This window comes from Equus quagga, chromosome 5 (assembly GCF_021613505.1).
Source record: "Equus quagga isolate Etosha38 chromosome 5, UCLA_HA_Equagga_1.0, whole genome shotgun sequence".
In the NCBI taxonomy this organism is placed as follows: domain Eukaryota; kingdom Metazoa; phylum Chordata; class Mammalia; order Perissodactyla; family Equidae; genus Equus; species Equus quagga.
The window spans coordinates 130,256,587-130,282,068 of record NC_060271.1 but is presented as its reverse complement, the minus strand read 5'-3'; the positions used below and the strand labels follow the sequence as shown (position 1 = coordinate 130,282,068).

Sequence of the window (25,482 nt, the reverse complement as noted above, 5' to 3'; positions counted from 1 at the left end):
TGAGAACCACGGATATAACTAAGCAATTGCAGGGCTCCACCTTGGGCAAATGCCTCCTTCCACAGGCAGGAAAACGGGTCCCAAAGAGAGGAAACCCAAAAGGGATGGAGCCTTTAACGCTCACGTCCTTTCTACAAGCCCAGTGTCAGAGAACCTCCCCTTTTCTTCTGAGGTGATGGAGGGGGCAGTAGAGGCTGAGAGTTACTGTGGTCAAGGTTCCAACCTAACACTAGCAGAGGTCTCCTGAAGCCTTCATTTCTCCCTCCACCTTCTCTGGGCAGGTCTCTTCCTCCTCTGAGCCCTCACCTCCTGGTCCCTGAAGGCTAAAAGCCCCACCATCCCCCCTCCCTCACTGCGCCTGACAATGGCATAAGACAAGCCAGCCTCCGGGTCTCTCCTCAGTGGTCAGAGCCAGTGACAAAGCCAGCAGAAGGCAGTGCGTTATCCTCAGCACCGACACCTGGCACGGCCGGGCGGCTCGTGGGAGCAGGTAAGCCAACCATTGGTAGAATCAGAGCCAAGTGGGAACCACTCCAGCAGCAATGAACTGCTTTTAACAACCGAGGAGGTTTTATTCTGATTTTCCTTTTTAATTTTGGTAGATAACCAAGTGGTAGATTGCTGAGATTTTGAGACACAACTTCTCCATCCCTCATGTACACAAGAGAAATGCTGGTTGTCTTAAGCCCCTCAGGCCTCCAGTGACACCATCATTCACTTCTTTGGGAATCCAACTTGACACCAGTCAGACACGCGGCCCTGATAGCAAAACGGGTTAAAAGGGAGGAACAAATGGGTTCCGTCTCAAGGTTAAAGCTTCCCTCTGGATGACAGTGCGCTCGCAGCACAAAGGTGTCCATCTTTTGCGGAGGTGAGGGGCAGTTAGGCAGATGTGTTCTAACTGAACAAAATGCAAAATTGGAACAGAGTAGTAATTTTTTCCAGTGCAAATTCAGTTTGTCTGTTGATTTGTCTTTTTGAAAAGTAAAGGTTTTTGCTTTTAAATTCTTGGGAATTGGGCTGAATGTAGTCAGGTCTCTTTTCTTAACCAGCAAGAAGGTATTGAACACTAGACAGATATGGGAAATATGAACACATTGGGTATGGTCCCTGCACGCGGAGACTATGTAAGACCAGTTGGGAAAACCTAGCAGCGCTTTAAGAGGATAAACGAGGGCTATCAAACGTTCTGTATGACTGCAGGCACGACAGCAGTCAAGTGGAAGGAGGGGTTTAAGCCAGGTCCACAACTGAGATGTAGTTCTGAAAACAGACGAGGATCGCCTGCAGGCAGGATGAGAGCAAAGGCAGAGAGACGGGAAAGGGTAATGTGCGACTGAGGCACAGCAACTAGACCAACCTGATTTGCATTGAGGGTTTGCAAGGCAAGTAACCAGACAGGGTCAGGGCTGGCCTGGAGGCCTCACACAGTGAGAGTGTGGACTTCAGCCTGAAGCAAATAAGGAAACACTCAAGGTTTCTGAACAGGGGTAAGTGACATGAAAGCAAGCTGTAGCGTACACAGAGAGAGATGGGCGGTGACGTTGAGGATGGAGTGAGAGGAGCAGCCTGGAAGCTAGTTCTGAGGACCTTACTTTAGCAGATGTAAAAAGAAGACACCAAACACCTGAAGATGGAGTGATGAGAAACACTCATTTATACAGCACGTCTACAGTTTACAAAGGACTTTTGCTTCCATGATCTCTTCTTATCCTCAGAACAATCTGTAAAGGAGAACACTGATCACATTTCACAGTTTGAACTGCTCCCAGCACCGACGCGCTCACCTCTGGCGACGCTTCCTTGGTTGGTTTTGGGGCACTACCTTTAGTTATTTTTTTCCCCTCTTCTCATTATTCTTTCTCAGGAAAGGCTTTTTCTTCCGTATTTCCCCTCAAATACAGATGTTCACGGGCCTCTCCTCTTCTCCCGCTATATCCTCTCAGATGACTTCACCTACTCTCACGGTTTTAGACCTCACATATAAACTGCCGTCTGCCAAATCCTTACGCAGAGCTCAGTTCTTCCCGCGGAGCACCTGAGCTAGCTATACACACTCCTGCCTGAACTCGCACGTTCAGCAAGCATGTCCGACACGAGGAGCACAAAGAGCAGTCCCAGGCCTCGAGAAAGCAGCCAGCGGGCACTGAGGGAGGGGTCTGGTCTCAGCGAGGGACAGGACTGGCAAAGCCACTGGAGCTCATAGGTACGTGAATCCTAAACAGTTATTTTTCACTATTTTGATTTCTGATTTCTATGTTAAATCTTTCTATACATAGCCTTAATTTCAAGTTGCTTTCAAGTATTCCTTTGAAAGCAACAGGTTGAAAACATAAATTTGAATGATGCTCACAAGACCCTGTATGGCAGACAAGCCAAGTATTATTGGTCTAATTTCACAATTCACTCACTCACTTACTCACTGCTTTGTTCAAACATTTATGGAGCACTTTTTATGTGCCAGGCAAGCGGTGGGTATGACAATGATTCAGACAAAGTCCCTCAAGGAGCTCACAGTCTAATGGTAAACCACTGAGTCAGCGGAGGCACAGAGTGGTAAGTGACTTACCCAATGAGGTAGAAATAGCTAGGTACTTGGAAACGTGGGGCTAGAGCTGGACAGAGGGCAGGGCAGAACTAACTCATCATAAGTAAACCCCTTTGATTAAGGAGCAAGGTTGCATACATACACAAACACATTACAAAATCTGATTGCAAAAAGGTTAAAATAGTTTCCAATTTTCACCATGATTGAATTCATGTCTTGCAATGAATTAAGCCATTACCTGATGGCATTTCTACACTTGCGCCTAAAGCTTGGGGCATGCCACCAGTCTGCTCAGACACGACGACTCTGCAGGGAGCTTGAGGTCCAACTTTAGCACTGGGAACCATATCGAAGGACTGCAATTAAAGCCACGACCTTTAAATGTACAGCACATTTACACTTCTACATGTAGAAGCTCGGAAAAAACTCTGCTCTAACCCTCATTCAGAGGATTCTAATAAGTTATAGATACCACAGAAATTAGAGAATTTGTTCCTTTCCATATATACATTATTTGGGCTGTACAAGGTGAAAAGTTTCACTTAGACATATTTCATAAGTAATCCAAACATTATACAGATATATACAAAGACACCTCATTTAGATGCGTGTGTACACCCATCCAACGTACACCAGCTAATCGCAACGTGAACTTGTGTAAGGCAATTTCTTTTGTGATGCTGACACATGATCCTTGAGGAAAGGGCAGAGTCCATGAAGAACTGTCCACTTCAGGCCTGACCATCTGTTTCAGTGATACTCTTTGTGATGAACTTATTTCACTAGGCAAGATGTCTATCTCACTGACAAAAGCAGTGAATAATCATAAAAAGAGGTGTTTCTGAATGCGGAAACCATAATTATCCAGTAATCGAAGTGGTGAACTACTCAGACACAGCTGGCCGTGCCGCTGCTAACTGAGGAGAAAACTTCACGATGATTATTGCTGAGAATCAAACTTGACGCATAATTCACCCACACAGGACGTTCCAAAGGAAACTCAACACACGAGTTCGCCACGCCATCAGTTGCTCACTTCAAGCAGTTCTTCACTTTGCTGTGGAGGATTTTCTTCTGAAAAACAACAAACATCACAGACATTCTCCTAAGTGAGGGTCTGAAAGACAGACAGGTAATGGAACATACAATTCAAGAGCTTAACAAAATCCCTGAAGATCCCTGGTCAAGAGCCATATTCTTATGTTAAAGGCACATGTTTTCAGTCTCGAGAGAATAACCTGGAATCACAGGCGTTCCTGAGAGCTCCTGTCAGAGAAGGCGGCAGGCAGCAGCACCAGGGCACCACACATCTCGAGTTTTCCACTGGTATCAAAACCACAGGCAATTTATACAATGGTTAGAAACAGTCTAAACTGTAGTAAGAATTACCTTGTACTTTTTAACTCCTGTTTTTGTGGCTAGGAAGAGTAATCATATCTTTAAGGCTATAATGTGCATTTATAAAACTATATACATATTTAAAATCACCAGAATCTTAAATTTTTATAATCACAAAATGGGTACGTTTACCTTTATCAGGGCGTTCTGCGTGTTTGCTATTAGATGAAGAGGCCCCCACACCTTTATTACTGGAGTGGCCCTGCTCCACTTCACATAAGTACACATCGATGGGGCCTTTGGTGCTCCGTATGTGTACTGTGATAGAGTCCTAGCAAAACACACATAAAACATCAAGAGGAATGAGAGAATTCACTAATTTCTTTTCCCCACTTACTAGACTACAGAAGTTTCAATGCACATTTCTGAACATTTAAATTCAGGTAGTTTCCTTTCTATCATCTAACCTGAGAAAATCACATACTTGGCTTCAGTTGCATTAACTGGCCGAATCATGTAGTTAAAACAGCAGCCTGAGCACACAGTGGTGGGTTCACAGCCATAATCTGAACACTTCAGGACTCACGTGCCCGTCCTTCTCTACTCAAGGACTCCTTCATGGAGTCTGTACTTGAGAGTCAAATCAGTGTTTTGACGACAAAAGAATCTAAAACCCCCTGTAGCCTCAAATGATAAGGGTGTGTTTGGAGTTCAGCCACTGATGAGGTACTGAGCTAACTCAAAGGACCATCCTTTCATCCACTTGAAAAAGAAAGATGAGATCAAGATGAAATATTGTTCATGTAATTTAAAATATTAAAATCCATAAGATATCTGGAAATTGGGTGCTTCTCCTGAGAATTAGGCTAAATTCCTAAGGAGCAGGTCCAGTTATAAAGGATTCCTCTGTGTTTTGACTGGGAGTGGGCTCAGCTGAAACATCCTGGCAGTTCTCTTCCCTTACACGCACTTGGGCCTGGGCTAAGTTCCAGAGACAGCATGGCTCCCATCTCACTGGGATCCCATGAGAGGCGCTCAGGGAGACAAGGCATATCAGAGGGTCTCAAAAACGCAGGTGTCATCCTTTCTACAGCTTCCTGGTACCAGACAGGCAGGCTGGAGAACATCTATGCTCAGCTTCTAGACTGCCAGGTCAGGGCTGGTGTGAATGGTACACCTCGTACAACTCAACAGATCAAAGAAACTCCTGTCGCTCAGACCTGGCAGCCAGCTGAAGACCTCATATTCCATGAAATCAGGGGCTGGGAAATGTCTTCTGTAAAGGGTGAGATGGCAAATATTTTGGGCTTTGTGGGCCATACCTTCCCTTCACAACTACAGAACTCTGCCATTAGAGAGCAAAAGCAGCCAGAGACAACATCCAAACAAATGGGCATGTGGCTGTGTCCCAATAATATTATTCACAAAAACCAGCAGGCTGGATTTGACCCGAAGGCCAGTCCACCTGCCCAGCACTAGATCCCCAGATCACCGTGGACCCTGACCACAGCGGAGTCAGATGCTCTCATCCATCGCTCCCTTACCTTCCCTATTGCTGGGAATGGCTGCCCAGAGGTCCATGTGCATCAGCTTTTAAATGGGCCTTTAAGAAATGTCATGGGCATGATCAAAAGGCTCAGCAAGATTTAGCAATTACAGTCTGAAGCAGCTCATAGCAGAGGAACAAAACCCAAAAACCTACCAGTCACTGCAGAATGGACTATCATGCCCCAAGGTAAGGAAGTCTGAAAGATTAGTGGTTACGTTTTTTTTTTAAGTTTCAATATCTGTGAAATGACTCATATTGAATATAAATGTTACTTAGGAGACTTGGATGTATCTAAATCCAAATAAAACAACTAGGAAACATCATCGAGAAGTCACAATTTGAGTGTGACTGGAGGAAAAGAAAGCTGTTCCTTACTCGATGGATAACCTGCCGTCAAGTGACAACATGGGCTCTAATCTGAACAACAGCCAGATGATACGGGAGGCGGGGGGTGAGGATACTCTTCCTTCGAGGGAGGTGAAGCCCTACAGCAGCGGTGAGGACATCCCTGTGGGCACCGATGGTCTATCATGCGGTCAGAATTGACGCTCTGCCCCAAGAAGGGCCACACTCCTTGGTTCTGATTCCATCCTTACCAAGCAACCTTCTGAGCACAATTATCTTTCAATAGAAACTTTCCTACAAGGGAAAGAGTGTGCTAAGCAGCTGGCAGCTGGTAATATTTTCACTCACACAGCAATTTTACTCTTCATCTTGAATGTGTAACTTAGTGTTGTAGCTCATTCCTTAGTCTTTTATGAGTTTGGTTAGTCAGCCTAGAGCCCTGGCTGACACCAGGTCTGCCTTTTGGAACTTCAAGACTGAGCCAATTCTTGGTAATTCCTCTAAGAGGCGTTATAGGACAATGGTTTAGAACAAACTGAAGCCAACTATCTGGGTTTGAGTTCTGTCACTTACTGTCTGATTGCGAGAAAGTTAGTTAATCTTTCTGTGCTTCAGGTTCCTCATCTTTGAGAAGATAACAATCATGACTACTTCATTTTTTGTGTTATTCAAAACAACTTAAAATGCGTAAAGTGTCCAGAGCAGTCTCAGGTACGCAGCTAACAGCACAGAATGGTTATAAAGCTTGTGTCACTGCAATACGGCAGAGCCTAAGCAGTTGGCCCACCTTTCTCTTTAAATCTTAAAAACGCAGGGCCACCCAGACTTACAAAGAAACAAAGAGAGAAAGCTCAGATAAAATTAGAAATGAAAGAGGAGAAATTAACAACAGACACCACAGAAACACAACGGATTATGAGAGAATACCATGAAAAACTATATGTCAACAAAATGGATAATATACAAGAAATGGACTCTTACAACCTCCCAAAACTGAAATCAAGAAGAAGTGGACAATCTGAACAGACCAGTCACAAGGAAAGAGATTGAAACAGCAATCAAAAGCATCCCAAAGAATAAAAGCCCAGGACCAGATGGCTTCCCTGGGGAATTCTACCAAACTTTCAGAGAGGATTTAATACCTATCATTCTCAAGCTATTCCAAAAAATTAGGTGAGATGGAACACTTCCTAACACATTCTATGAGGCCAACATCACTCTGATACCGAACCCTGACAAGGACGCCAAAAAAAGGAGAACTAGAGACCAATATCGCTGATGAACACAGATGCAAAAATCCTCAAAAAAATTTTGGCAACTAGAATTCAGCAATTCATCAAAAAGATCATACATCATGATCAAGTGGGATTTATTCCTGGGACACAGGGATGGTTCAACACCCCCAAATCAATCAATGTCATACAGCACATTAACAAAATGAGGAGTAAAAACCACACGATCATCTCAATAGATGCAGAGAAAGCATTTGACGAGATCCAACAGCCATTTATGATAAAAACTCTCAAGAAAATGGGGATAGAAGAAAATTAACTCAACATAATAAAGGCCACATATGACAAATCCACAGCCAACATCATACTCAATGGGCAAAAACGGAATGCCACCCCCCTGAGAAGAGGAAGAAGACAAGGATGCCCACTCTCACCACTCTTATTCAACATAGTACTGGAGGTTTCGGCCAGAGCACTTCGGCAAGAGAAAGGAATAAAAGGAATCCAAATAGGAGTGAAGAAGTGAAACTCTCGCTGTTTGCAGATGATATGATCTTATATATAGAAAATGCCGAAGAATCCATTGGAAAACTAATAGAAATAATTAACAACTACAGTAAAGTTGCAGGGTACAAAATCAACTTACAAAAATCAGTTGCTTTTCTATACTCCAATAACGAACTTACAGAAAGAGAACTCAAGAATACAATTCCATTTACAATCACAACTAAAATAACCTACCTAGGAATAAATTTAACCAAGGAGGTGAAGGACACATACAATGAAAACTGTAAGACATTCCTGAAAGAAACTGATAATGACATAAAGAGATGGAAAGACATTCTATGCACATGGATTGGAAGAATAAACATAGTTAAAGGGCCCATACTACCTAAAGCAATCTACAGATTCAATGCAATCCCAATCAGAATCCCAATGACATTCTTCATGGAAATAGAACAAAGAATCCTAAAATTCATATGGGGCAACCAAAGACCGTGAATTGCAAAAGCAATACTGAGAAGAAAAAAAAAGCAAAGCTGGAGGTATCACAATCCCTGACTTCAAAATGTATTACAAAGCCAGTGATCAAAACAGCAGGTACTGGTACAAAAACAGGCACACAGATCAATGAAACAGAACTGAAAGCCCAGAAATAAAAGCGCAAATCTACGGACAGCTAATCTTCGACAAAGGTGCCAAGAACATACAACGGAGAAAAGACAGTCTCTTTGATAAATGGTGTTGGGAAAACTGGACAGCCACATGCAAAAGAATGAAGGTAGACCATTATCTCATGCCATAGACAAAAATGAACTCAAAATGGATCAAAGACTTGACGATACGTCCTGAAACCATAAAACTCCTGGAAGATAATATAGGTAGTACACTCTCTGACATCGAACTAAAAAGGATCTTGTCGAATACCATGTCTTCTCAGACAAGGGAAACAAAAGAAAAAATAAACAAGTGGGACTTCATCAGACTAAAGCGCTTCTGCAAGGCAAAAGCCACTACAATCCAAACAAAGAGACAACCCACCAATTGAGAGAAAATATCTGCAAATCATTTATCTGACAAGGGGTTAATCTCCATAATATATAAGGAATCCACACAACTGAACAATAAAAAACAAACAACCCGATGAAAAAATGGGCAGAAGATATGAACATTTTTCCAAAGAAGATATACAGATGGCCAATAGACACATGAAAAGATGTTCAACATCACTAATCATCAGGGAAATGCAAATCAAAACTACATAAACTACACGTGTTAAAATGTCTATAATCACTAAGACTAAAAATAACAAATGTTGGAGAGGGTGTGGAGAGAAGGAAATCCTCATACACTGCTGGTGGGAATGCAAACTGGTGCAGCCACTATGGAAGAGTATGGAGATTCCTCAAAAAACTAAAAACAGAACGACCATATGACACAGATATCCCCCTACTGGGTATCTACCCAAACAATTTGAAATCAACAATGCAAAGTAACATATGTACCCCTCTGTTCACTACAGCACTATTCACAATAGCCAAGACATGGAAACAATTCAAGTGCCTATCGACTGATGACTGGATAAACGTGTGGTATATATACACACAATGGAATATACTCAGCCATAAAAAAAGACAAAATCATCCCATTTGCAACAACATGGAAGGACCTGGAGGGATTATGCAAAGCGAAATAAGCCAGACTGAGAAAGACAAATACCAGATGATTTCACTCATACATGGAATGTGAACAAACCCACAAAGAAAACAGTTCAGTGGTTACCAGGGGAAGGGGATAGGGGGTGGAGAGGGTGTGAAGGGGAGCACTTATGTGGTGACACACAAGAAACAATGTACAACTGAAATCTCACATTGATGTAAACTATTATAAACTCAAAAAAAAAAAATGCAGGGCTACCTACTTCTCTGGGAGCTGGAACATCCAATCTGGTTTCTGCGGGAGCTTTAACTGCAATAACGATTTGTTCATGGAAGGCTTGGATGCTATGAATATCTTGATATGTCACATACGCAAGTGTGAAAATCAGTCAAGGATCTCTAAGCAGAACACTACTTATTGGGGAGGTAACTTCTCTCTCATGATACATGAATGCAAGTGTCAGCTTTGAGTATCTTTAAGTTTTTATGGGATATAAACTCAATTAAGGAAAGCAGTCTGTAAGAAAAATTTTCTTACATAATTCTTAGTATTACATCAACAATTCTTAAGATTTTATAGAGTTTTATAATATATATAATTCAAAGAGTTGCTTTAAACTGTACTATTGTGATTATGATGACAATTTCTGGAGAAAAATACTAAAGTCTGAATCTGTAACACAAACACAACTCATGAGAGTATTCAAATCCCCACTCCCCGGCCCCCATTCTCTATTCATTGCTAGATCTTACAAACTTTGGGAAAAAATATTCAGAGTTTGGGTGAGAATCCCCTAAAACACAAGGTGGGAAAAATCTATAAAAAGCAGAAACAACTTAAAAAATAAGTTTTTCAGGACTATCATGTACTCTTGGGATTTCCCTCATCCAAAATTATTTTCCAACTCACTATTTTTCATCTTGTTTTACTGTTGCCTGAAATTTTACCAATTATGTGACTTATTGGGTTTCCCCAGCCTCCTTTTTTTAATCCACAGACCTTCTGACTGAGTGTAGTAATGTCAGCACTTTTTTCCCTTCTAGTAACTGGACTGTGGAAACAGGGGTTTTGACTGATGTAAAGTTGAAATAAATTTGAAGCATCGAATAGCTCAGAACCACTGACACCTCAAAAAGGTGCAACAAGGGGTACAGAGAAGCAGAAAGGTCCAGAAGACCCAGGAGAAGATCAGGAGAAGTACCAAGGATGAGGCCCCCACTCTGGTCCCAGAGACACTGAGCTTACGAGCAGTGCTGACATTCGGCTATGCTAGGCTTTATGGACTAGAATGCAGTGTTGGTACCATTACAACGGCAATTCACTCTGTTTCAGAAGTAAGATTTAGTTAACAAATTGGGGAAAACATGAATTTCACAAAGGCCAGCAAACATTTTACCATCTTTACAGTATTCAGACTACACAAACAAACAAGAACGCACCACTACTTTAAGTGTAAGTGCAAATGTGAACTTGGTCTGTCACTGCACTGCTCAGGTCATGAGGCAGTGCTTACTCTGCACAGATGTCACACCAAGATGCTGAGGCAAGGACATTACTTGTGTATGTTTGACGCTATACTACTAAGCCTTTACTTTCTTTAGCGTCTAAAGGTCTAATTTTGTATCTTAAATGTACTAGTGAAATCCCCAAACTGATCCGACTACTTAAAGTAACCTGCTTTGGAAGGAGAAATTTTTTTAAAAGGTACAGAGTTAAAGGATATCTTTCATTTTCTTTGTCATCTGTTAATTCAAACAACTGCTGAGCGCAATCCTTAATTAACTCATCCAGAGCATCTTCCATTGCTGATAAGTCGGAAAGTTCCTCCTGTAGCTTCTTCTGCTGGGGCACTGCTCCAAAATTGCTAAGATCAGATCCTCTTTAAAAGAAAAGTATTAAAGAAAAAGATCATCATCAAGAGCATCTAGGCTATTACAGAATCACACAAGTTAGGTTACTGGCCTTTCTCCAAACGTTTACATCAGGTGTTTCCCACAATGACAGACAACACCCAGGTACTCCCATTATTCCAGACACCCATTATTCTTCCTCTACATTAACTGGTTTTTGCCCACATTTCTAGTCCCTTACATTGGGACTTTAAAAAATATATCATAACTCTATGGAAATTAATAGTAGTACGAAAAGCTTAATGAAGTTTAATGAGTTGAACTAAGAGTCAATAACACCCAGTTTAAGGCCCAGCTCTACGATTTAACCGCATAACATTTGACAAGTTATAATCTTTTGGTCCCTTAGTTTTTACGGATGAAAAACAAAATTTGCTAAATGGTAGTTCCTCTGCTAAATTCTGTAAGTGTGTATTCTTCTCTACTGTGCATATTCTATCTAAATATAATGATTATATTCATTCTTCTTAAAAGATATATTTTCTTCAGTTATTACTGCCTACCACAACATGATACAGCCTAAACAACAATTGATACTCATTTTTTTTCTTCAATCTTTATGGAAAACAAAGAAGGAAAAGGCTGTTACCACTTTATCTTTTGCTTGCTAGTTTTCAAATCTGATTCCAATTAGTGATTTAGAATGCAATCTGACATTAACCCCTAAAGTGTTGCTTACTGTTATATAGTAAACATGGTCAAGTTAGAACTCAATCTGCATTTCCATACTATTGAAAAACTAACCTCCTCTATGACCCCCTTTCCTCTAATAACTAAGTTAATTACTTAGTCATTTCATGATCTTTGTTGGTAGGTTTTTCCCTTGCCTGAAAGGTGTCTATGTTCTCACATGCTGGCACTGTTTCCTACTGATCCCAATACACACCTAGTGTGCGCATAACAGCCTTCTTCTTATGAACGTGCCTCTGCGTGTGCCTGTGCACACATCCCCCATACCCACATGGTAGCCTCCTTCCAGGGGATCCTTCCCAACCATGTGTTAACTCTTTAGCAACTGCCTTTTAGACAGCAAGTCTTCTGGCTTTTTTCCCATTCAGGGCAGTTTCCAGGTGTGATCCACAGCCTACCTGTATCACAATCGCATGGGGTCCTTGTTAAGCACGTAGATTCCTGCCTTCCCCAGAACAACCAAATTAGCACCTCTGGGCTCGAGGCCTCTAAGTGTTCCCCACACTATCAAGCAAGAATCACTGTTCTACACCCTTAACTGATTTCCTTCCATATCAATAATCAACTGGAACTCAAGAAATACTTTTTTAAAAATCTCCTATACAAGCAGATGTCCCCTTTTTATGATCTTGAGAAGTGAAAAATCTTAAAACTAATCATTATTCCATTTAACTTTTCCATAATACTGGAATGATATTCTATGTCTATGGCTCTTATTTAGTCGTAAGTAGGAAAAAATACGTATGTACTTTGTGGGACAATGTAAGAAAATTTCACAGAATCCTTTTCTAACAAGAAGTCACATCTTACTTGTTTCAAATTGTGAAAAAACTGCGGATAGCGCATTTGATTTAAGCATGGTATTGTCACTTAACGAGAAGTAAAAGAACGCCATGAAAAGTTGGAAACCAACTCACATCCATCGAATATGGTTCTTGGACTTCTTCTCGACCAGGTCGATGCCGTCTAAGACGTTGGTGATGTCATACACTCTTCGTTTCCGTACTCCCAGTTTTGTTGCAACCTTGTTTAAGTCAAGAATACCCCCAGGAGCAGATCTCACAAGATCCATAAATTTTCGAGTTAAATAAACCAGTGATACATCAAAACGAGGTCTCTTCACTTTTAGAGCTTCTGGGAAACAAACACATTTGTAAAATTTTAGATAGCATTTCCTTCTCAACTCCATTAAAAAAATCATTTATTTCCTCTTGATCAGTAAGCATAGACATTGACAGAAATTCTACACACTGATCAAATCATAGCTTTTTTGTGTGTGTGAGGAAGATCAGCCCTGAGCTTACATCTGCTGCCGATCCTCCTCTTTTTGCTGAAGAAGAGTGGCTCTGAGCTAACATCCATGCCCATCTTCCTCTACTTTATATGTGGGACGCCTACCATAGCACGGCTTGCCAAGTGGTGCCATGTCTGCACCCAGGATCTGAACCAGTGAACCCTGGGCCGCCAAAGCGTGCTCCACTTCAGTGGCCCAGGGTTTTGCTGGTTCGGATCCTGGGCGCGGACACGGCATTGCTCACCAAGCCATGCTGAGGCGGCGTCCCACATGCCACAACTAGAAGGACCCACAACTAAAATACACAACTATGTACTGGGGGGCTTTGGGAAGAAAAAGGAAAAATAAAACCTTAAAAAAAAAAAGCACATATTTAATTATACTAAATTACTCACAAGACACAGTCTTACAAGCTCAGGATAAGTATATTCCTACCACGTTAGTTATTTTATAAAGAACAGATATTAATTGAACATCTATAATGTGACAGTTGCTGAAGGGATATAAATGTGATTAAGAAGGTCTTCAAACTGAAGGCATTCCAGAGTCTATGAGGAGTTCTATGACAACCCTGAGACAAGTGCTACGGGAGGTGTTCAGTCACTCGAGAAGATGAAATAAAACCGTAACTGGAGTGGGAAATCGGGAAGGCCTCCGAATGGGAGCGGAACACAGAAAGATGAAGAGGAAGGTGTCCTCCCACTCTAACGGAGGGCAGGGGTTTAAGCAAGGCAGAGGAAACGTGAAAAGACAAAGCAGCACTCGAGAACGCAGTCTATCTGGGGGATCCACAGCTGATATAGCTTTAGTGATGGGTGTGGGCAGCAGAGCGCTGGAAGAAGACGCTGCAAAGTAGAGCAAGAAACCACCTTCCAGGGTCTTTTAAATTCAACACAAATAAGTAAAAACAAATAAATGAGTCAGAATTTTCTCTATACGTAATAGAGCATCACTGAAGAATTTAAGGTGGAGTGATATCATGATCGCATTTCTATGTTAGAAAAACTCCACGGGCAGCAGAAGGAAAGGGGTTCGGGGGTGGAAGAGCCTGGAAACGAACAGCCTACATAGGAGGCTGTCCCCCTGCTTCAGTCTGGGAGAGTGAGAACCGACCCAAGCAACAGCAGTCTAAGTGGCTGGGCCTGTGGGCTCAGGGCAGAGCAGAGTGGGGCAGAATCCTCTCTGCGCAATTGACTTCACCTCAGTTTACTCAGGGTATGAAATACGAGTAACAAGCCACACCTATGCTTTGAAGGGCTGTTGCGATAATCCACACAGAGCTCAACATAGGGCCAGGCATTGTAAAAGCTCAATAAGCTAGACATTACTGGTAGTCGGTGGGGATGGGACACAAGAAGGAAGCACTTCCCAGGTAAAACTGACCAAACCTGAGGACCAGCTATGGGTGAGACTGATCAGGGCAGAAGAGAAATGAAGGGGTGACAGTAAGATTTATACATGGGCATCTATGTACCATCTATCCACTGAGATTAGGACCAAACTAAAGGGGAAGGGCGGGGTGGGGCAATCTATCATAACCATTCCCGGAAGGCCAGGGAACTAGAGCACTGGGATTCCATCTCCTTGACCGACTGAACACCGACCCACGACAGGGGTGGGAGGGAAGAGCAAAGGGAGTGAAAAGAAGCCAGGAGGGCAGGGCTGTCCTCAGCTTGACACCAAACTGCCTTCAGGTCCACTGAGAGCAACAAGCACTGCTCTCAGAGAACTCTGTGAGAACATCCTTCAACACAGACCATTCTATTGTAAAAATGACGTTTCCAAAGCAGTGGAGAATAAACTGGCATTTGTGCACGTCATTCAGCCCACGACCTCAGGAGTTTTTGCTGAAATTCCAAGCTTTACATTTCAGTGTACAAATAAAAAATTTTGTGTAAGTTCTTCATCAACTCATGTACATTTAAAATAAATTATTTAAATACATGAAGTTCAAACTACAAAACCTAAAATCTATTCAGGAATCAACTTACTTCTCATGGACACATACTGTACATTATCTTCTAAATTAATCCTTATTTTTGATGGCTGGAAAAAAGAAGATACAGAAATTTAACTTAATAATTTAAAAACAACAATGCAAAAGCACAGCATCTTAATGGATAATATAAAAGATTTTTTTACCCGGGGGTAACAATTTGGGTGTGATAAAAGCAGCCCTTCTTCCAAACCATAGCTACTTCGACTATAATCACACCTGACAATGTTCACAGATTTAAGTTTCTAAAACCGCACAGACTTCCAGAGATATGGAAGAAGTGGTCAGAGAGAGAAAGGGGCAGGGGGAGAAAGGAATGGTGAAGGAGGGAGAAAATATGAATGAGAATTTATTACTGAACAGACATTAACTAACTGCATCAGGTACTGAGGCTAAAAAGGAATACAAGGATGATCAGGACACCGTCCCTAACTTGGGAAAGCTCAGCAGAGGTGTAAGATATTTCTAAACTAACAAATGCTCACCTCTTGCTATTTAAGTGTAAGTAGCTTCAAAAAATTTGCTCACAAACTTTCACAGGCAGCCATGCATTCCCAAAACCTTTAGATAAAGCCACGTAAACAGAAATCCATATTAGCCACATGCTTAGAATGAAGTACAAAACTGGCTGCAGAGTAGAACCAACAGGAGTGCTACAGATGCACCTAGAGAGGGAAATCACAGAAGGTTCACAGGGAAGCGGATCCCCAGCGAAACCTTGAAGGACAAGCCAGATTTTGCCTGAATCTGTGGGAGCTTTGGGAGGGAGGCAGGGAGGGAGAAGACAGGATGCCCGGTGCAGGAAATGCAATGAACAAAGGTATGAAAATATAAATCGGATGGCACCTTTTGAGAACCCACCTGTGTGGCCTGAGTGAAAGTGACAATACTGAAGCTGAAGGGCGGGCTCACACCATGCTCAACACAGAGGGCGTGAAAGTCAGGCGAAGGAGTCTGGACTTTATGTTGTAACCAGTGCAGAATCGCCAGATTTCTGAACAGGAGTATGACATATTCAAACTCCTGGTTTAGGATATAAGTAAGGTAGCACTGCGGCAAAAAGACTGGGGGCAGGGGGAAGCCTGAAGGCAAGGGGAGAGCTAAGCAGCTCTCTGTTTATCTCAGTGTTATAAATCCTTGGCACAACGATTTCCATAACATCTACAGCAAGATGATAGTATCTATTAGCAGGTCAACTTAGTATGGAATAATACCACTGAAATAGAATTCTGCTCTAAAATTAATTTAGTTGTTAAAATTTAAAGGAAAATGAAGACCTGCTGGGGCGTGCAAAACCAGAGTTGGGAATGCCTGCCTTGGGCGCAAGGACGAAGTCTGGCTAGCTCTCTTACACAGCAGTGACAACGGTGACTTGCAAACATGGCATCCAACAGCGAAGCACTGAAGGGCAGTCCTGTTAAAGTCAAACATCAGACGCCCAGACCAACCGTCATTCTATTTTTACATTTAACCCTCCTGCTAATACAGGACGAGACAGAGTCTAACTACTGTAGCAGGATGCTTATATGAATAAAATCCATCCTCACCACACTGATTTGAAACACACATAAATATCCTAAATTGTTACATATAAAGGTCTGTGTAGGAGTTTTCTATTCTGCCCATGATCTGGTCACTTACGTATCTGTAGCAAACTGCTTTGATTACTATAATGTTAGAATAAACTTTACTATCGTTAGTGCAGTCCTGAGAATGCACGCGGAAAAGGTTAACACAGCAGAGCTCACAGGTGCCTTGTTGCAAAAAGGCTTCAGTTCTTTAAAATTTAGAGTAGCGGGGCCACATCCTACACAGGGTACAGCACGTCATGGTTCCCCTAAAGGCTGCCTTGCTGCCTTCTCTCCTCACACTCCAGAAGGGCACTTTCTCTGCTCCATGTGCCCCACCTCGTCTCCTCATCTAGACCGTTGCTATTCATAGGTTGGCACAGGGCTAGCACCTCAATTAGGCATCATAACATGAGAAAGTATGACTTTCTTTCCTCCCCTTCTCTGCTATAAATGCAATTGCACTACATATTGACTACATAGAGATTTGTGGGAAAACAGACTCCAAAAGGACCCATCCATTTCTTTTCCTTTGAATATGAAAACACTAACTTTTTACCTCAAAGGAATCACACAGCACCACGGCCTCTGAGCACAGACATCTCGATATGCATAAATCTTACAGGTCTCACAATTCCAGAGATTTCCAAAGTGCCCAGAGCAATGACACATTCAACTCCTTTATATTAAAAATAGTTCTTGGCTTAACACTGGGTTCAGGACTACCAAATCTGTGACTTCTTAGATGCCGGGAGATCCTAACCATGGTGTAACATGGTCTAGTGATATAACTTTATTGCCCATTTTCCAAGCTATTGTGAAAATTAAATGAGAAGTTTTATAAATTGCAAAATCCTTGCAAGCACAAGAGACTATTATTAGTCTTTTCTTTTGTGAACCAGAACAGCGCCTGGCACATTCAGGCACTTGCTTAATATTTGTTAAACAACGAATGGAGACTGAAATAGTACCTTGTCATAGATGACTTCAACTGATAAATCACTCAGAACTATGAAACAATGAGTATTTACAGACGCAAGGACACAGGGTGAAGGCTCCCTCTTGGGCACATCATTAATAAGAATCTCTGAAAGAACAGAAGCCTCACTTTCTGTTTTAAAATACAACACTCATCATGTGGAAAGACTCAGCCTGCCAATCCCAGCAAGCCTTGCCAGTTACTCTAACTTTGGTGAACTGCACTCAACAGATAGGCCAGGAGCTTTTCTGGGAGCAGTATGGGGACTAGATAGGATTTCTCCTTTTGAAGTGGCTTTAAAATCAGAAAATTGAGAATAAATGTTTCCTCACACAAAAGTTAGTGAGCTATTCAAAAAAAAAAAAAAAAAGGCCCCAAGTCATTCAGGCCCCTCAGGTCCCAGCAGTGCCCCTTGCCCCTGGAGGGACACTGATGAGGCTCCACATGCATGTATGGGCCCTGGTACAGAGGAGGAAAGGAGACAGGAGATGGAGCAGAGGGGCTCCCATCAGGCTGAGGAACAACTGAGGCCCCTCAACAGGAGACTGACTACATGAGCTCCTTTCAGGGTCACTTACTGTCTTTTCATTTTTAATCTCAGCCTTCAGAAAAGGTGCAGAAATAGTACTAAGAATTGCCATACACCCTTCACCCAAATGCCCCAAATGTTAATGTTTTACATTTGCTTTATCATTTTTTTCTCTAGACAAACAAATGCATTTTTTCCCTGAATCATTTGAGGTAAACTGCAGACTCCCAGATATTGAGTGTGTATTTCAAGGACGTTCTCTTATACAACCACAGTATAATGACCAAAAAGTCTGTTCACGACCAAGTGGTCTTGAAGAAGACTGTAGGCAGAAATCTGGATTTTGAGGACTGCCAGTGGGGGTTCAAAAGGAGAGGAGGAACGTGTTGCTAGAAATTGAAGGACGGGCAATCCCTGTCACGCTAAGACGGAGCGCTCAGCAACACTGCCAGCTGCGGCTCTGCGCAAAGTAGAAGGTGTCAATCACCTTGGTGGGCTAATGAAGGAGATTTCCACGCAAACTGTTGATGGTGGCACCTGGTTGTTTCTTGCAGCTCATAGCAAAATGGGAAAGAAACTGAGCAGAGGACTTAATGGCTTTAAAAATTCTCAGCCTCTCTAGAAACTAAAAATTAAGAAATGGCCTCTGAGAAAGACCAAATCAAAGGCACCACGAGAAGAACACAATCTAAAGATGAAGGTGAGGGTGTGACTGCACAACTTTTGGTTAAGGCCATCAAAGATGATACTATTCCGTCACACAAAAGGCCCTAGAAAGAGATTAAGGATGAGCCTCACAGATTCTCTCACTCTAATGATAGGGCCTCTAGGAAGCTTCTGGGCACTGTGCCTCAGCCATCCCAGCAGGAGCCGAAGGTAGAGAAGGGTTTATCTTGAATAAATCCATGGGCAGGACTCTTGTCTACTGACTGAACTACAACAAGATTCACAGGAGATCCACACAGTTTTTGAGAGACTTATACCAGCAAAAACACTGCCAGCTTGGACTAAAAGGGACAGACAGTTCAAACTGAAAAGAGGCCACCGGACACCCAAAATTCTACTGACAGGAAGCAGGCTGAAAAAACACTCAGCTACAACTAGGTATTACCTTTCATGAAAAAGATAGGAAGACTCAGACAGTGGAACCAAGAGCCCAGAAGTAGAGCTGAGAGCATGGAGAATTATTCCCAGGCTTCGAGACCTAATAAAGAAATTTCCAACATTTACCAGGCTGCATTTCAGAAGTGGACCAGTTACTCCTCGGTGACTCCCATTCTCCTTTATGCGCAGGAATGTCCAGAGCAGTTGTCCTGTGTGTGCACCACTGTGCATGCTGTAAGCTGGGTGTGTGGGGTCAGACAACTTGCCTTTCACTTTCACAGTTCTAAAGATCTGCAGGAACTGTACTTGAGGAGCTCTACTACACCTGAGGAGTCTGGACTCTTCTTTTATTCTATGAGTACAAAATCTGTTATTTTGAGGCTCGAGTTGTCTCAGATTAGCCGAGAGAAGCCTTGTCAAAGTGGTTCCTAAGCAGAACACTTATTTTTGACCTTTTCAGCATCTTTAGGATGGCAGTTCCCAGAGGAACACTCCCTCAAATTTCTATGGAACTAACCTGCCCAGGTGCCAGCAGGACACTGTTGCCCTCACTGTGGGGGGCACTGTCAAAGTTTCTATTCTTTTAAGGCAGTCTCACTGGGAGGTTTCTCTCAGATCATTTCCCCAAGGGGATGCCAAGGGAGAGCCTAGTAGTCCTCAAACCTCAAGACTAGACTACCTAAGAAACTTTCCCTTTCAATCCTCCAACTGTTTCTGTCCCTCACTTGTTCAGGTTTACTACCTAGCCTGTTTGAGCTTGGCTGGGAAATTAATGGAGAAGGCAGAGGCCTTCAAACTGAAAATCACAATGGATGATCTCAGTGCACACGGCTCTCCAGGAACCGGCAGCTCCTGATGGGCAAATCAGCACATTCCAAGTTATTTTACTCCTGCTCCAACTCCCACATCTGAAGACCTACCCTTTAAATTTGAGATCTCAAAGGAGAAAGAAAAGAACAAAAGGTGAGCTTTAGGGACTAAAATCTTTAGTATTGACTCTAAATTGGTTAAAAATCTATACAGAAGCTTCTTTGTACTGACTGCCTGTTTAGGGGAGTAATTCCCTTTAAGAACTCTTTGGAAATATACCTTTCTCCACGGTGATTGCATTCTCCTCACTCACTCAAATTTTCTTTATTTTTCAATATGCAGACTAAGTTCCATCTCCAACCAATACTATTTTCTCCCTTCTCAGAATTCCAGTTTTCAAGCCATCTACCCAGAGAACATCACTCAGCCAGATACATAACCAATCTCTGCATAGCAACAAAAAGTTTACTAAAAACCTCCAGTCACTAGCCAACTAAAAAACTCTGAGATAGGTGTTCAAATCACCACTCTACAGGAAGGAAAAGAAACACTCACACATTCAAACATTTACAGAGTACCTATTTCATTCATTCAATAACTATTAACCAAATCTTTTTGTGAGAGGCACCAAATGTGTTGGGGATGTAACAATGAAATGAACAGTGGCTGCACTCAGGGACCTAACAGCCACACATTGCAAAGAGGGGGTGAGTAAGCACAGGGTGCTTTGGGAGCACAAAAGCAGTGCCTAACCCAGTCTTGAGAGGCCAGAAGGCTCCAGACAAGTGACCTATAAATCTAGACCTGAAGAACCATAGGAGGTAACAAGAAAAGGTGTGCTTAAAAAAAGAAGGCTCTTTTGGCAGGCGGAGCATGGATATGTCAGGGTACAAAAGAATACAGAAATACAGAAAATTCAGCAACAATAAGCAGTTCAAGAAAGACAAAACCAGGGGCTAGATTATATTAATAAGTTTCTACTCTATCCTGAGAGCACTGGGAACCATGACAGATTCTTGAAGCCAAATGACATGATCAGAAACATGCTTTAAAAAGACCATTATGGTTAGTTACTATGTGGAGAATATACAGAAAAGTCAGGGGCAAGATTGGATGCAGGAAAACTGTTTAGGAAGACACTGCAACAATCCAAAAGGCAGATGACGTTTAGAAGCGGCAAGTCTTGGTGATTAATTTTAATTAGATTGGGAAAAGGGAGGGGGTCAGTTTGAAAAAAGGAAAATGCAGGATGAGGCTTTGGATACTAGCTTGGGCAATATGGTGGGTGTGGTATCATTTACTAAGAAAGGTAATAGCGAGGTTGTTGCTTGCTTAGGCAAGAAGGAAATGAATTCAATTTTGGATATATGAGTTTGAAATCTAAGTAGAGATGTCTAGTAGACAGTTGGAAAGCTCTGAGCTGGATTTATAGATCTGGGAGTTATTATGACGTGGTGACTGAAACTATCACAGTGCATAAGAATATCAAAGAGTTCAAGGGATGTGCATATCTACTGATATTAAATGCAAAATTAAGTATTTTTCCATCGTGAGAATTCAGGGCTTTTATCAAATTCTCAAAGATTAAGAACAGCAATATATGTAAAGGTAAGAGAAGTCATGAGAGTGGTAAATGACACCCCACATGAAGAGTGTGTAGAGAAGGAAGAAGAGAATCCTGAATAACACCAACATGTACGGAATAGGAGGAGGAGTTTGCAAAGGAGCACAGGAGAGGCCAGACCAGTAGATGGAGCATCAAGAGTATGTGGGTCAAACGAGCCAATGACAAGTCTCCAACAAGAGTGAGGGATCAACTGTGTCAAAACTATACAGAGGAGTGAAACATCTGATAAAATCAACCACATTCTGGTGACCTTGGTTAGAACACACAGAGCTGTGCTGAGGGCAGAGGTCCCCTGGCAGCGGGTCGAGGTGCTAAGGAGAGGTGAGCAAGTGCAGTTTTCTCAGTGTGGCTGTGAATGGGTGGAGACAGGGATACAGTAGATGGAAGGGCATTTGGAATTAAGGGAGGGACCTTTTAAGATGGGGACGGATTTAGGATGCAGTTTAAGAAGTTAAGAATTTACCATTTGGAGCCCCACATTTTGAGGTTAAATCCAAGCTTTTCTATGTACCATCCAACCACGGGCAAGCCACTTAACATTTCCAAGTCTATTTTGGCAACTGTCAAACAAGAATAATAATCTCTTAGGACTGCAGTTGAGGAGTTAAATTAGATCACGCTCATAAACTATTTTGGGGCACTGAGTTCCCATGAGGACTGAGCATACTGACTTCGGTAAACGCTGTTACTAGCTATGGGAAGAAACCAGCAAAGAACTTGAAAATATGGGAAGAAATGGAAAATAATGGCTTCATCCAGAGCCCTAAGAACCATGGAGAATATGGTGCATCTGTCTAGAGCAAGAATAGGGGAAATGAACCTTTTGCAGGAAGGGAGCCCAATCTCCCTTCCATTTTCTCTGTCAGACAGGACTGAAGACAATCTGCTGAACCGGGAGCTGTGGGGCGGGAAACGGGAGGTGTGGACAAGGTTTTAAATGGCTGCAGTCAAGCAGGAGAATGGGAGAGGAGGCTGAAGACAAGAACAAACGAGAGCTTGCAGAGATAGGCTGAGAAGCCCGGGAAGTCGGAAAACATGCTTTTCTACGCAAAGTTGGGCAATTTGCTCCAACAGTGCTCGCTGGCCCGAGAGAAAAGCCAAGGGGGCAGACGGCACCTCTGCGAGCAGGTGTGGAAAGGAGAGGGCGAGAGTCGAGCGCACGGCCGGTGGGGTTCCCAGCGCAGGACAGGCAGCGCGGGAGCCGGCGGCGGCGGGGCAGCCACGGCCCGGTCAGGCCCGGGGGTCACGACCCGGACGACGTCAGCGCGGCCGCCCCGCGGAGAGGCGGCGGCGGCTGGGCTGAGACCCAACCCGCGCCGCGCCGGCCGTGCCCGGGGCTTACCAGCAGGCCCTCCACGTTGATGGGGTCGCGGCAGCGGCGGCGCACCGTCTCCTCCGCCGGGTCCACGAGCAGGCTGGGCAGCTTCCGCGCCGGCCGCTGCTGACTCATGCTGCCCAGCCGGCCGGCCGGCCCTCGCACCCTGCGAGCTCTCCCGCCTTCTCCCGCTCGGGGCGGGCGCCGCCCCCAACACGCCGGGTCCCGGGGGCCAAGCACGAACGGGGCCCGCGGCCTGCTCGGAGGCGCCGCCTGGCCAGGCCGGCCCGCGGACGAAAGCGCCACCGCCCCACGACCCCGGGCGCTACAGCGCGGGCGGGAGAAAAGCAGGGTGACCCGGGACTCTCAGGACGCCAGGCCCGCCATCTTCCGCATGCGCAGTGCGCCGCCCCCACTGCGCATGCCTGCTGCGGCCGGGCCGCTCCCACGCACAGTGCTCTCCCAGCGGCCGGAGCCCGGGAAACCCCGGTCGGCGGAATCCACGGAGAGGATGGCGAAGGAGAAGGAAGACGTGGAGCAGGAATCCCCGAGGAAGGGAACGGGGCGGGAGAAAAGAGGCAGCCGGGAAAACGCGACTGTCGCCTCGGAATTCTGGACACGAACGACACTAATAAATGAAAGTTCTGAGTGCGCAGGAATGTTAATTTATTCTCGAACTCCCTCCGCTCATCTCAGGCACCTGCCCCGTGCCGATGCGTAGTGAATGTCTGTAACCAAACCGTCATGGAATTTTCTTACATGCTCCTTTCTTTTTCTTCCTTCGTTTCTTTCATTTGATGAATGAATTATTGATTACCTGCCGTGTCAGATATTGTGGCGGGCACAGGAGATATTCATTTGAATTTGGCACAGGTTCCATCTCAAATTCCAGTGGAGGAGGCAGGTAAATACAACATTTTAAGTTGGAGCCCGAAGGTGTGTTTTCAAATCCTTGCTCCCTCTACTTATAAGTTACAAGACCTTGAGCAAGTTAGTTAATCACTCTGTGCCTCAGTTTCCTCATCTGTTAGATGGGAATAATGACAGTACTTATCTCATTAGGCTGTTGTGAAAATTCATTGAATTAATGAATATAGATACTTAGAACAGGGACCAGCCCATGTTTGGAATAAAAATACAATATGGTGTGGTAAGGACAGGATTGAGGGCAGCAACTGAGTGGGGTAGTTAGACCACGGGCTTCCACCCAGCCTGAGGTGGGCCAGGGAAGGCTTCCAGAGGAAGTCGGCTCCCCATTAGACAACATATAAACTTCTCGAGGTCAGAGCCTCTCCCTGATCTGTGTGTCTCCAGCATCTAGCACAGTGCCTGGGGAATAGTGAGCACTCAGTAAATGTTTGTAAATGAATGACTTGAAATAAAGGATAACCTAGGGGAAGTCTCCAGAAGACTGGATTTTGTTGCAGAATAGAGAATTTCCCAAAGCAGTTAAAAGACATCTTTACCACCCAGAGTCCCTGAGATGACAAGGTCTGGAGACCAGAAATGGCTGTTTTCAATAAATAAGACATAATCCAGCATTTGCTATACATTTGGCATCCTGCTAAATGTTCTGCATACATTTACTAGTGTAAATCTTGTATCAAAACCGAAAGGTGTTTTTCTGCCCAATTTATAGATCAGGAAAATGAAGATTAGCAAGATTACAAAAATTACCCGAGGTCCTGGGTAGGCAGCAGTAGAGGCAGGATTTGACTCCACAGCCATTTAATTTGGTATCCCGATCCTTGAGAAGATGCTCGAAGGGTGGCTAGGGTTTCCACAGCCAGAGATGGGGTAGAGTGAGTGAAGGTGGGCTGCAGGTCAGAATGGGGATGGCAGGCATTCCAGGCTGAAGGCAGAGCGTGCACCAGCTTTGGAGAGTCAGGGCGATGACACAGCCCTCCAGTCTCGTATAATACCTGTGACTTGCCTTTACCCTGAGACGTAATCATTCACACATTTTTGGAGCGTGTGCCTGGCAGTAGAGTAAATGGTGAGGGGAAAACTAAATCCAACGGGAACCTTACCTTGTGCTTCATCAGCCCCAAGCCGGGTGGAGACACACACCAGAGCGTGTGAGCACTAAGTTAGAATGTGTGTAACAGGCTACGGGAGCGCGGAGGAGGAAGGAAAAAATAACTGAGTTTGGTATAAATCACAGGTGCTTTTTCACATATCTCCCTGTGAGGTAGATATTTCTAGAATACAGATGAGGATACAGAGGGTCAGAGAGGCTTAAGGCCACATGGAGAACCAAACATAGGACTTCAGCCACCAAATCATGTGCTTTGCCCACCACGCCCTGCAGTGGTGCAGACACAGTTTCCAGCACAGAAATTCTAGTATTTTCCATCTCCAGTCCTATTTTTGTGTGTGCTTCCTGTGCAAAATGGTGCTAGGACAGAATGGGGTATGAGTCTTGGGACTTTAAAATTAGGGCTGAACTATAGGCCAAGTGCACAGGTGTACCTGAGGAATGCTGAAA

At 43.6% G+C, this 25,482-nt stretch overlaps 1 protein-coding gene across 2 annotated transcripts; it reads right to left on the bottom strand.

Annotated features, from left to right (window-relative positions):
- Nucleotides 1–1,634: 1,634 nt before the first annotated feature.
- E2F6 (E2F transcription factor 6) lies at nt 1,635–23,629 on the bottom strand. 2 transcript variants are annotated; one of them, XM_046662850.1, is made up of 8 exons: nt 23,022–23,624; nt 19,250–19,342; nt 15,058–15,112; nt 12,690–12,906; nt 10,896–11,051; nt 9,435–9,549; nt 4,079–4,217; nt 1,635–3,622 (listed from the first exon to the last, which is right to left on the bottom strand). In XM_046662850.1, the coding sequence occupies exons 3-8, from the start codon at nt 15,062–15,064 to the stop codon at nt 3,573–3,575; spliced, it is 684 nt and encodes a 227-aa protein (XP_046518806.1). In that variant the 5' UTR covers nt 15,065–15,112; nt 19,250–19,342; nt 23,022–23,624; the 3' UTR covers nt 1,635–3,572. The 2 variants fall into 2 exon arrangements, with proteins under 2 accessions (XP_046518806.1, XP_046518805.1); XM_046662849.1 differs by lacking the exon at nt 19,250–19,342 and having other exon boundaries at nt 23,022–23,629.
- Nucleotides 23,630–25,482: the final 1,853 nt, after the last annotated feature.